The 13,183-nt window shown below is 42.4% G+C and overlaps 1 protein-coding gene across 1 annotated transcript in view; it reads left to right on the forward strand.

The window, feature by feature from the left end:
* The window catches only part of ddx21 (DEAD (Asp-Glu-Ala-Asp) box helicase 21), a 39,911-nt gene extending 30,147 nt beyond the window's left edge, over positions 1-9,764 (forward strand). Inside the window, exons 13-15 of the mRNA XM_048608689.1 lie at positions 5,518-5,652; positions 8,906-8,950; positions 9,335-9,764. Of these exons, the coding sequence (XP_048464646.1) occupies positions 5,518-5,652; positions 8,906-8,950; positions 9,335-9,523 (369 nt within the window). The 3' untranslated portion in view covers positions 9,524-9,764. The remainder of the gene's footprint in view (positions 1-5,517; positions 5,653-8,905; positions 8,951-9,334) is intronic.
* Positions 9,765-13,183: the final 3,419 nt, after the last annotated feature.

A 13,183-nucleotide genomic window follows, 5' to 3' on the forward strand; every position in this document is an offset into this window, starting at 1 on the left:
CCCCCCCCCCCCCCCCCATTTATTTCAGAGCCCCCTTCCCCTCCCCCATTTCTGAAGAAGGGTCTAGGCCCGAAACGTCAGCTTCTGATGCTGCTTGGCCTGCTGTGTTCATCCAGCTCTACACCTTGTTATCTATGACTACATCCGTATGCAGTTTATTCCTTCCTGTGGCATGAGCTCCTCCAGGACATGGTGACTAGTTTAATTTGTGATGCAGTATTAGATTGATCATAATAATGTGCACTGTGCTAGGTATGTCACTTGGACGGTGTCACTACCCCTATCCCACCCACAAGCCTGGGAAAAATGCATATTAACCAGATTTCAACTCTTGTCTCTCCCCTGGATATAGCAGTGGCAGGGCAGGAATAAGATCATCTTGTGCTTTGATCTGTCCATTAGTGAGAAGTCTATCAGTCCTCACTGCCTGAGTCAGACAAACAAGTGGGCAGTTGTGAGATGCTAGAAAGCTAACTTATGCTGGGGAACAGTACCCTGCCAACAGTCAGCACCTGAGCTTTCACCTATTCTTCATCTTCACTAAAAGGAAGTTTCAGATGGTGCATCCTGTTACTGTTCTGCACTGGCAGAGGTTCTGCTGGGGTCTATTACCACCTCTTGTCGGGCATGTTGCTATAAGGAGTGTTTACACCACATCTTTGAAGCACTCAGCCCATTGTGTCTGTGCCGGCTTTTTGCTACAATGATTCCAGTGAAACTAATTCTATGGTCTTTCTATCTTCCTGGGGCCCTTCCTTAAAACACCATCCAGTTCACTAGTGCCCTTTCGGGAAGGGAATATCCTGTCTTGACCTAATCTGGCCTATATGTGTCATTGCGGGGACATTCTACAGAAACAGACCCAGTAATGTGCGTGATTCTTAACTGTCTTCTGGAATAGTTCAGCAAAACATTCCACAAAAAAGCAATGAAAGAAAATGTCCCATGTGGATCCAATAGTTAATCCCCATTAAGGTTTTAGAGTAGATTTGTATCCCCATGTTGATCCCAGTCCCCCTCCTGTATCAATCCTGTTGCTGGTGTGCACATGCACACACCCCACCCTCCCGACCTTATTGACCCTAATCCTCTCATCGCCTCCAAATAAATTCCACTAGCCCTTGCCTAAAATTCCCACTGATCTCCTTCCCCATGATAAAAATGCCACTCCATTGCCCTAACTATTAATCCCACTGCCCCCCTTCTGGCATGTTAAACTGACCACCCCCCACCACACCCCCACCTTCTGTCGCAGTTGCAGTCTACAAATTACAAGTTATTCCCCTCTTCCCATGACCCTGAACCAATAGCTCTCCATGTCCAACTTTCTATTCCAATTTTGTGTAAGGGTCTGGTTGATCAGACCAGCAATCAGGCTCAGAACACATCTGAGGAAGGATCACCGGACTCGAAACGTTAACTCTGTCTTCTCCTTCACAGATGCTGCCAGACCTGCTGAGCTTTTCCAGCAACTTTGTTTTTGTTCCTGATTTACTGCATCCACAGTTCTTTTGGTTTCTATTAAGCAATCAGGCTGAGCTCTGTCTGGCCCAGCTCTTAAAGCCGACTTGCTGTAAGATTTCACAACATGGAAACAGTATGTACTGGCGCTTCTCCTCTCATCATATTTGACCTCACCTTATCAGCATTTCCACCTGTTCTCCATCGTGCACTTATATAACCTCCTCTTTCAGCATTGATGCTGTTCTCCTCCCTGACTGTGTGGTAGGTAGTTCTGCATTATAACTTAATTCCTGAGTCAAGAAATTTCTCCTGAATTTAGAATTTGTTGAATATACTCATGACAATCTAATTTTTCTGGCTTCTAGTTTTGATCTTTCCCAAACAGAAGCATCTTTTCCAGGCCTTCCGTATTAGACTGTTTCACCCTTCTTCAGTTTTCTGTCTCATGGAGAAGGCCTCATTTAATCCTGCCTGTTCAGTCTTTCCTGTTAGATGTGACCTGATTCTCTCATTATTCCTGGAAGCCATCTTTGTTTCGATTTACCTCAAATCTATATTCTCAAATTGGGGAAGTTTGATTTTAGTAAGATCAGATATGATTTGGCCAGAGTGGACTGGGGAAGGTACTTTAGGTAAATCTGTCTTAGAACAATGAGATGCATTCACGAAGGAAATATGGAGAGAACATGCCAACATATTCCAAGAAAGAAGGGTGAGACCATTGAATCTGGTGAACCCTGGATATTGGGGGACATATAGTGTTGGATTAAGAGACAAAGGGAGGCTCATGGCAGGTACTGAGGGCTCGAATCAGCTGAAGCTCTAGATGAGTATAGCATGTGCAAGAGGGATCTTAAAAGGAAGATTGGGAGAGCTAAGGAAGAAATGAAAGAATGCCACCTGGTTAAATAAACGAAAATCCTTAAGTAGGTTTGCAGGTGCGTTAGAGTAAAAGAATAACGGGGGAAAGAGTAGGGCCCATTAAGGAGCGCAGTTGTAATTTGTATGTGGAACCAGAAGACAATGAATACTTTGGATCAGTACTCACCTAGTTAGAGAGATGATGTGAGTATAGAAATCAGGGAGAAGGTCTGTGTTTGTTATGGACCGGACCAAACCCCCTTCAAATGTGCATCAAGGAGGTATCCCAGACCGTAACTTTTATCTTATTTAAAGGCAAGTGCCAGGAGCAGCTTTCTAGATGTAATTCAATTGGTTATACTACACGGCTTTAAGCAAAACACTTAATTCTTCCCCTTCAGTTAAAATACAAACAAAACAAAGAAGAGTTATCATACCTTAGCTGTATTGGAAAACTTAACACAATAATAGATTACTTAACTACTAAACAGCAACTGTTCCAAAATAGAAACATCGCATAACCATACCCATGGCAAAGGAAAAGTCAGTAAAACTGATGTCTCACATACAATCTGGCATCAGAAAGAGAACCCAAGCTTTTAGCTGTAACAGAGAAAATTCTGGTAGAGAGAGGGAGACAGCTTCCACAGTCAACCGCAAAACCCCAATAACTATTGAAAGTTAAACTAAAACCCTGGTTCTGTGGGAGCCTGACCAACCCGGCCGTGCTGCTTCTATTGTTCCAACTTAAAAAGAAAACCCAAAACCTCTCAAGCTGTTTACTTTATTGGCTTGGAACAGACTGCTCAACACCCCTGCCTCAACTGCTCTTCATTTTGAAAAAAAGGACAGAATACACCTCTTAAAGCAATAATATCGTCACAGTTAATTAAAGAAATTTGCATGTATGGAGAGGAGGTGCTGAGTGGTGATGGCCTTTTAAAAGTAGATAAATCTCCAGGACAGGATGAAATATATCACAAGTTGTTGAGTGAAGCAAGGGAGGAAACAGGGACGCCTGTGAATGTTATCTATCTGGCCACAGGACAGAGGAGACTGATAGCAAAGAGCTCATGGAATCCAAAGAAATTGGCAAATTGGATCCACAGTTAGTTGAGTGGCTGGGAGCAGAGGGTGATGTTGAGGGTATTTTTCCAACTGGAAGTCTGTGTCCAGTGGGGTCCCACAGGGATCAGTGTTGAACCTTTGTTGTTTGCAGTTTATGTAAAAGATTTAGACTTGAATGTAGGAGGATTGGTCAGTAAGTTCACAGGTGATACAAAAATTGGTGGGGTAGTAAATAAGAGGAGTGCCTTAAGAGTACAGGAGGATATAGATAGACAGGTTAGACGGACTGATCAGTGGCAAATGGAATTCAATCTGGATAATTATGAGATGATGCACTTGCACAGGACTAACAGGGCAGGGGAATAAATGATGAGCGCTAGGACCCTGGGAAGTACCAAGGATCAAAGGGACCTTGCTTGCATGTACACCAGTCCCTTAAGATATTAGGGCAGGTGGATTAAAGTAGCTCAGAAGGTGAATGGGACACTGGCTTTATTTGCTGAAGCATAGAGTTTTAAGAGTGGGGAGTTACTCTGGAACTGTATAAAACATTGGTTGGCCACTGCTGAAGTAATATGTGCAGTTCTGGAGTCCACATTATAGGACGGATATGAAAGCACTGGAGAGGGTGCAAAGAAGTTTTACTAGGATGTTGACTGGGCTGGAGAAGTTTAGTTATGAAGAGAGATTGGACAGACTGGAGTTGTTTTCCTTAAAGCAGAGGAAATTAAGAGGGGATATGATTGAGATATGTAAAGATAAGGTAGACAGGAAGAAACTTTTCCCCTTGATGAAGAGATCAATGAGCAGGGGTGACACAGATTTAAGGTAAGAAGCAGAAGGTTTAGAAGAGATGTGAGGAAAATCTTTCATCCAAGTGAGAATCTGGAACTCTCTGCTTGTAAGCATGGTAGTGGCAGAAACCCTCACAACATTTAAGAAGTATTTAGATGTACATTTGTAATGCCAAGGCATACAAGGCTATGAACCAAGTCCTGGAAAATGGGATTAGAATAGTTAAGTGGTTATTATGACTTGCCTGGAAGTGATGGGCAGAAGGGCCTTTTTCTGTGCTGTTGATCTCTTAGATTCTAATGTTCTTTACTGATGTGACTAATCTGTAGAAATGAATCCCAGCTTGGTGTATTTTTTTCATTCTGGCCTTAGTAGCTGGCATCACTCATGGTTATGTACATGTACCCCAAATCCTTCTGCTCCTATGTCCGACCAATACTGTAAGGAGTATCTGGCCTTTGAATAAAACATATCACCTGTATTAAAAATCATTCGCCATTTTATATAAGTTCTGCAATTTTGGTCATTTCTTGGATTTTGTCACCATTTTTCTCAATATTAACTGCACCCTAACCCCATGCTGATCATATCTGCACTTCTGATTTCCAGCTATAAATCATTTTATAGTTATGGTGAATGTCTGTGGTCCCAGTACCAATCCTTATAAAATGATATTTTTGGATGTTTCCCAGATTCTGCAGATTGTTTTTACTTAAGTTTGCTACCTATTCTATTATCTGCCCTGTGATTTCATGTGCTCTGATCTTGGACTGCTTTATGGTCCCTTACCAAATGTCTTTTGAAGATTCAAAATGACAGGCTGTCTTTAATTATTTTTTCTGTACTTGAGAATGCAAAAACCATTTCTTTCAAATCTTAACACATTCTAACCAAAAATAATTTTTTTGATATGTGTGGGTATGTTTGTTTGCCTTAATTACATTAGAGAGTAGCCACAGGACAACAAGATGGCTCAGTGGTTAGCACTGCTGCCTCACAGCGCCAGGGACCTAGGTTCCAGCCTCGGGTAACTGTCTGTCTGTGTGGAGCTTGCACATTCTCCTCGTGTCTGCATGAGTTTCCTCAGGGGGCTCTGGTTTCCTCCCACAGTACAAAGGTGTGCAGGTTAGGTGGATTGGCTACGGCAAATTGCCCATAGTGTCCAGGGACTAGGTGGATTATCTCTGGGAAATGCAGGATTAGGGTAAGGGGGTGGGTCTGGGTAGGATGCTGTTTGAAGGGTTGGTGTGGACTTGATGGGCTGAATGGCCTGCTTCCGCACTGTAGAGATTCAATGATTCTATGATTAACACACTGCTTCTATCTCAGGGGTATACAACAATGGTGTTGGCTTGTTCAACAGAAATTCATAGTTTGAACTACGCATGGAGAGGGCTGAAGGAACAACTCGGAGAGACTGTGGAAAGCAAAGTGAAAAGGATGCGATTCCTAAAGGGTAAAATGGTATGTTGACAATGAGCCTGTAATCAGACACTGTTACTGCAGCATGTAAAGTTTCTATGATCAGTGCATTGAGTATAGGAGTTGGGAGGTCATGTTGTAGCTATACAGGACGTTTTCTGAAGAAGGGTCTAGGCCCGAAACGTCAGCCTTCCTGATCCTCTGATCCTGCTTGGCCTGCTGTGTTCATCCAGCTCTACACCTTGTTATCTCAGATTCTCCAGCATCTGCAGTTCCTACTATCTCTAGGACATTGGTTAGGCCACTTTTGGAATATAGTGTGCAATTCTGGTCTCCCTGATATAGGAACAATGTTGTGAAACTTGAAATGGTTCAGAAAAAATTTACAAGGATATTGCCAGGGTTGGAGGGTTTGAGTTATAGGGAGAGACTGAATAGGCTGGGGCTATTTTCTCCGGAGCGTTGGAGACTAAAGGGTGACCTTATAGATGTTTATAAAATCACGAGGGGCCTGGATTGGGTGAATAGCCAAGGCCTTTTCCCTGGGGTGGGGGAGTCCAGAACTAGAGTGCATAGGTTTAAGGTGAGAGAGGAAAAATTTAAAAGGGACCTAAGCACCAAATTCTTCACACAGAGGGTGCTGCACGTTTGGAATGAGCTACCAGAGGAAGTGTTCGAGGCTCGTACAATTACAACATTTAAAAGACATCTGGGAAGGTATATGAATAGGAAATGTTTAGAGGGATATGGGTCAAATGCTAGCAAATGGGACTGGATTAATTTAGGATATTGGATCAGCATGGACAAGTTGGACCGAAGGGTCTGTTGCCATGTTATTCTATGACTCTAAGTCTACAGCTACAGGCAGCAATTGTGGATAGTCTCTGTGCCTGATATCAATCTATCCTGTTTGAATTTTAAGGGCTTAGGGGTTTGGAAAAATGTTTCATCAGCGGATAATCCCTAACGCCGATCTATCAGAGGCGACTATTATGCAGCCATCTAAGATGGATTCTGTTTTGTTATTGTCGAGAGAATTTCAAACTAGGTCTCAGACATGGGTCGTTGGCTAGCTAATGGCTTGGAAACTGAATCACAAACAAGGACTCAAACCAGGACCTTTTTGGGTGCAAGTGCTGTCTGCTAACTGCACATACGAGTTTCTGCTGCTTTCCCTGACACTGTATCTCAAAGTCTATGTAGACTTTGGCAAGGCCTTTGACAACTCTCTCATGGCAGGCTGATACAAAGAGTGAAGTCACATGGGATCTGCGGTGGGCTGATAAGATGGATACAGAACTGACTTAATCGCTGAAGGAAGGAGCTTTTCTGACTGGAGATTTATGACAAGTGATGTTCCACTGGGATCAGTGGTGGGACCCTTGTTGTTTGTAATGTATAAATGTTTTGGAAGAACATGTAAGTGGCCTTATTAGTAAGTTTACAAATGGCACAAAGATTGGGGGAGCTATGGATAGTGAGGATTGCCAAAGGATACAGCCGTATATAGTTGGCTAGAGACTTAGATGGAGAAATGTCAGATGGGGTTTGATCTGGACAAATGTGAGGTGATGTATTTTGGAAGATTAATGCAGGAGGGAATTAGACAGTAAATGGCAGAACCCTCAGTAGCATTAACATATAGAGGGATCTAGCATACAGGTCCACAGTTCCCTGAAAGTGGCAACACAGGTAGATAAGATGGTTGAGAAGGCATATGGCATGCTTGCCTTCTTTATTCGGGTTATAGAGGATAAAAATTGGCAAGTCGTGTTGCAGCTGTTTGGAACTTCAGTTAGATCACATTTGGAATATTGTGTACAGTTCTGGTTACCACACTACAAGGATTTGGAGAAGGTACAGAAAAGGTTAACCTGGATGTTGTCTGATTTAGAGGGTATTTGCTATGAGCAAAGATTTGACAAACTTGGTTTACTTCCACTGGAACATCAAAGGATGAGGTGCAACCTGATAGAAGTTTACAAAAGTCTGAGAGGCTTGGATAGTCAGAGTTTGTTTTTTCCTCAGGGTAGAGATGTCAGTTGCAAGGGGACATAGGTTTATGGTAAAATGGGGTAAGTTTAAACGCGAAGTGAGAGGCAGGTTTCTTACACAAAGGTGGTAAGTGTCTGGGATGTGCTGCCAGAGGAGATGGTGGAGGTGGATACAATAGCAACTTTTAAGAGGTGTCTTCACAGGTATTTGAAAAGGCAGGGATACGAACCATGTAGAGGTAAAAGGTTTTTAGATTAGAAAAGCATCATGTGTCATTCGAGTCTTGGTGGGCTGAAGGGCCTGTTCCTGTGCTATACTGTTCTTTGTTCAGACTTGAATGTAGGTGGTTTGATCACTAAGTTTGCAGATGATGTGGTAAATGACGAGGAGGAAAGCCTTAGATGAAATGGTAAAGATGTGCCAGTCAGGCTGAACAGTGGCAAATGGAATTTAATCCTGAAAGGTGTGGGGTGATGCATTTTGGGAGGATTAACAAAACAAGGGAGTACACATTGAATGGTAGAACCCTCTGAAGTACAGAGGATCAAAGGGATTTTGGTGTGCCATAGATCTTTTACATCATGGAAAGAGTCCCTTTGGTCCATCATGTCCATGCTGGTCATCAACATTTATCTGTTCAAATCTCAGGACGAGTAGATAAGATGGTTATGACAGTACATGAGCTATTTGCCTTTATTAGTTTATGCATTGAATACAAGAACAGGGAGGTTTTGATGGAGCTGTATATAACTTTAGCTAATGCCACAGCTGGAGTTTTGTGTGCAGTTCTGGTTACCACACTGATGTTGCCTGGGCTGGAGAAAATCAACTATGAAGAGAGATTGGGGTTATTTTCCTTACAACGGAGAAGGCTGAGGGGGGCCTGATTGGTTACAAAGTTTTTAGGGTAGTGTACCGAGTAGCTAGGGAGAAACATTTCCCCTTAGAGGGGTCAGTAACCATGGGGCACAGTTTGAAGGTAGGGTACAGGAGGCTTCGAGGGGATTGAAGGAAACATTCTTTTCACCCAAAGAGTTGTAGATATATGGAACTCACTGTCTTGAAGCATGCAAAGCTACAGGTCGAGTACTGGAAAATCAATTTGAATAGATAGATGTTGATGATCTGCATGGACATGATGGGCCAAAAGACCTCTTTCCATGCTGTAAAAACTGACTTCCTGGAATCTGACATTTCCTGAACGCAACACTCCCATACAGAAGAAGTCAGATCTAAACTGTGAAATCTTATGTCCACGATCTGCTGGAATCAACTAACTTTCCGCTGTCTCTTTGTTTAGGGTGTCTGTTTCGATATTCCTGAAGACTCTCTGGAAACCTTGAAGGTACAGTTGCCTTTCTGTATGGACCTGTGTTATTGCATGGCAGCACGTAAACTTTCTGTTGTTACTACTATTGTTAAAGACTTCAGTGCAAAAAAAGGGTTAAGCAATGTATTTCAATTTTTTTCTCCTCTGAAAGCTTCTTCTCCAAAAACATAATTACAAGAAAAGACCATTTCTCTGATCAAAATTAGTTCCTGTCTTATATTAACCATTGAAGCAAGTCCCATTAGTACCATAACTGCCCCATTAAAGATATGCAAACTATTGGATGTGCATTGCGTTTTTCTGGTATCCATTGGGATTTTCTGATATTCCTGGCCTCTGACCCAAGCTGAGTGTTTCCCATATGCTGTACATTAATTGAGCTGTGGTGTCTTCTCACAGGGAAGCTGGCAGGACAATCGGCGCTGGCAGCTCACCGTAGCGACTAAGTTACCAGAGCTGGAGGAGGAAAGACGGGATGGAGGGTCCAAATACAGAAAGCGTTCCTTCAACAGAGGAGGAGGAGGATTCAACAAGAGTCAGAATGGCAGAAGCATGAAGAGAAATTTCAGCCGAGCCTTCGACTGGTAGTGGGGGCATGAGCACCTGCCACACTTCAGACGAGGATGCTTTTACATAACTCACCTGACTGTCCAGTTACTGATTTACAGGCTGCCCAGGCCGTGCGTGACAGACTTGTGTATTTATCACATAGCAGTTTTGAACGCACAGGACATTGGCTGGAATTAGTTGGGCAACAGCAAGGTGCTGGAATCAAGGGATCATTTACTCGGATGGATGGTTACAGAGAAATTAAAAAGTATTCCTTTAACTCTGGAAATTGTGAACATTTGTTAACCGGCACAAGCACTAGTCCTATATCATCTCCTGTGCAGACATCAGGAGGTTTCACTGAAGACTTGCTTTGGCATGATCCCTCTGGAATCTAGCTCTGTTTGATGCATGGCTTCAGGGACTAATTGAGAGCAGGGTGTTCTGTCAAGGAAAACCGCAAGTGAACTTGGTCCTCAAGTCACCAGATGGCTGCACTTCCCTAGCAGTGATGGTCAGATGAGTGATTAAGTAGGAACACTGGATGGTTCTTTCTTCACTCCTGCTAAGGCCACTAATGGCTTAGAGATCAGTTAACTCAGCAGAGTTGTGGGCATTGGGCCTGTTAGTTGCCCTCTGTCTGTATGGTATATTTGGCAGTTTTCCTGCCAGGAGCAGCATCTTGCCTCTTTGTAATGCTTGCAGCTACTTGGTACTGGTAATCACTATCGACCAAATAGCAGCTCAGTTCAACCACTTGCCATTTGTGTTGTGAGTTGTCATTGTTGATTTGGATAATTAGGCAGAAATTACTGAACTTCTGGAGCAGGCTATCTTTATGTTGCTGTGATTATGATATTGGTTGTTGCTTAGCAAAAATGCTTTTGAATTCATTCGATCACAAGATGTTTGCGAAGGGTAGTTGGCCAATATTTTATCCTCTCAACTTACCCTTAGACTTTCCTCCTTTGTTATAAAAATGCCTGTATTATTTTTCTCAAAATTCATTCCAAATAGTGACATCATCTGATATTATACCTGGCTTACTTGAATATGTGTCTTGTTTTGCTCTCCGTTTAAAGTAATAATCCTAAATTGCTTATTCAAGTAACCGAACTATTAGAGATTCCTCCATAGTCATCTGATAGACCCTGACTTTCATGCTGAAACTCCCACGTAACGCAATTTTGGAATTAACCTTGTGGCTCTTACATCCCTCCTACTATTTGAGTAAAAGGAAAGTTCTGGGGAGACTCAGCAGCTCTAGCAGAATCTGTGGAGAGAGAAACAGAGTCCCATGTGACTCTTTGAACAGCTCTCAAGAAGTCATATTGTCCTCAAAGCGTTAACTCTGTTTCTCTTGTGTTTGAATGTTTGTTTCACTTGTCTCTTGGTATTCAGAACAGTTCATGTTGGGTCTATTCAGAACTGGGCATGGTTTTGAATCGTTATCTTAAAGAGGTAGGCCAATCAGCCCAATGCTGGCTCTCCAGAGTAATCTAGTCAGTCCCATTTTTCTGTCCTACTCCAGTAGCCTTGAGTCCATTTGCCTCAAATGCCCATTCAGTTTCCTTTCAAAATCGCCTTGTAGGCAGTGAGTTCCAGATCATTAACATTCATGTAAAAAGTGTTCTTCCCAACCCCCTGCATTTCTTGATCGTGAAAGTCTCTGTCAAATCTCTCTTCATTCTCCAAGGAGAACAACCCTAGTATATCTTTACAGACTTCTGCAGCATAGAAAGTAGGCCTAATGGCTTCACAAAACTCTGACTACACAAATTCCGCTTTTTAGCTCTTGAGTCATAGCCCTTGAAGCTATGGAAATTTGAGTGAATATCTAAATACTGTTAGGAGAGTTTCTGACTTAACCGCCTACTGTCTGTTTCCTTGTAGCTATCCAATCTTTTATACATGCTAATGTGTTACCTGCCACAACGAGCTCTTATTTTGTCCATGAATCTTTGATGTGACACCGGCCTTCTGGAAATTGAGAGCCCCACGTCTACAGGTTCCCCTTTATCCATATTGCTTGTTATTTCCTCAAAGATCTCTAATAAATTGGCCACGCGTGATTTCCCTTTCAAAAGCTACATTGACTCTGCCTTGCACTGAAAGTTTGTTGGTACCCTGCTAATATCACTGCAGGAACAATTCCAGTAATTTTCCTATGACAGATCTTAAGCTAACTAGCCATTAGTTTTCATGCTTTCTGCCTCGCTGTCTTGAATAGAGGAGTCACATTCATTATGTTCCAATCTGATAGGAATTTTTCATAGTTAGAACTAACGTATCTACTATCTCTGCAGTCAATTCATAGAGTCATACAGCTCGTAAACAAACCCTTTGGTCAAATTCGGCCAGGCCAACCAAGTTTCCCAAATTAAACTTACCCGCGTTTGGCCTACATTAGGGGAGGTGTTGGTCTAGTGGTATTATCGCTGGACTGTTAATCCAGAGAACCAGATGATGTTCTGGGGATCTGGATTTGAATTCCGCTACAGCATGTGGTGGAATTTGAATTCAATGAATATTTGGAGTTAAGAATCTAATGATGACCGTGAATTCATTGTCGATTGTCAGAAAAACCTATCTGGTTCACTGATGTCCTCCAGGGATGGAAACTGCCATCGTTACATGGTCTGGACTACATGTCAGTCCAGACCCCCAGCAATGTGGTTGACTCTTAACTGCCCTCTGGGCAATTAGGGATGGGCAATAATGTCTTCATCCTGTGAATGTATAAAGAAAAATATCCCTTTTCTATTCAAGTACCTGGGCAAATGTCTTTTAAATATTGTAACTGTACCTGCATCTGTCACGTCCTCTTGCAGTTCACTCCAAACACAAACCACCCTCTGTGTGAAAAAGTTGCCCCTCAAGTCCCTTTTAAATCTGTCTCTTCTCACCTTAAAATTATGCCCCCTAGTTTTGAACTCACTAACCATAGGCAAAAGACCATTGCTATTCACCTTATCCATTGCCCCTCATGTTTTTATAAACCTCTGGAAAGTCGCCCCTCAACCTCCTATGGTCCAGTGAAAAAAGTCCAAGTCTATCCAGCCTCTTCGTAACTCAAACCCTCCAGTCTTGGCAATATCCTGATAAATCTTTTCTGAACTCGCTCCAGTTTAATAGCATCCTTCCTACAACGGGGCTACCAGAACTGTACACAGTACTCCAAAAGTGGCCTTACCAATGTTCTGTACAACCTCGATATGACGTCCCTACTCCTGCACTTGATGGCCTGAGCAATGAAAGCAAGCAAGCATGACAAATGCCTTCTTAACCATCCTGTATATCTGTGACACAACTTGCAGGCCAATATAGATATATTGAGTGTGCAAAAATCTGGCAAATGTGAAGTCTTCACCTCAACAGCAACTATTTAAAAAGAAGAGTATTATTTAAACAGAAAATGACTGAAGAATTCTAAGGTGAAGAGGGATCTGTGTTCTAGTGCACAAGTCATACTAAGTATGCAAGTACAGCAAGTGATTAAGGCGGCTAATGTAACATTATTCTTTATTACAAGGGAATTTTACTATAAAAGCCGTAGAGGTTATGCTTCAGCTACAGTGCATTGGTGAGACCATATCTCAAACCAATTAATCAGCACTTTCTTATGCGGTATCTTTGTTGGGTCCTCCCCGTGAATTGTCTTGATGAGTGTAAAATGGAAAGCCTTGACAAAATGCCTTT

Source organism: Rhincodon typus, chromosome 20 (genome assembly GCF_021869965.1).
Source record: "Rhincodon typus isolate 14 chromosome 20, sRhiTyp1.1, whole genome shotgun sequence".
Classification (NCBI taxonomy): Eukaryota; Metazoa; Chordata; class Chondrichthyes; order Orectolobiformes; family Rhincodontidae; genus Rhincodon; species Rhincodon typus.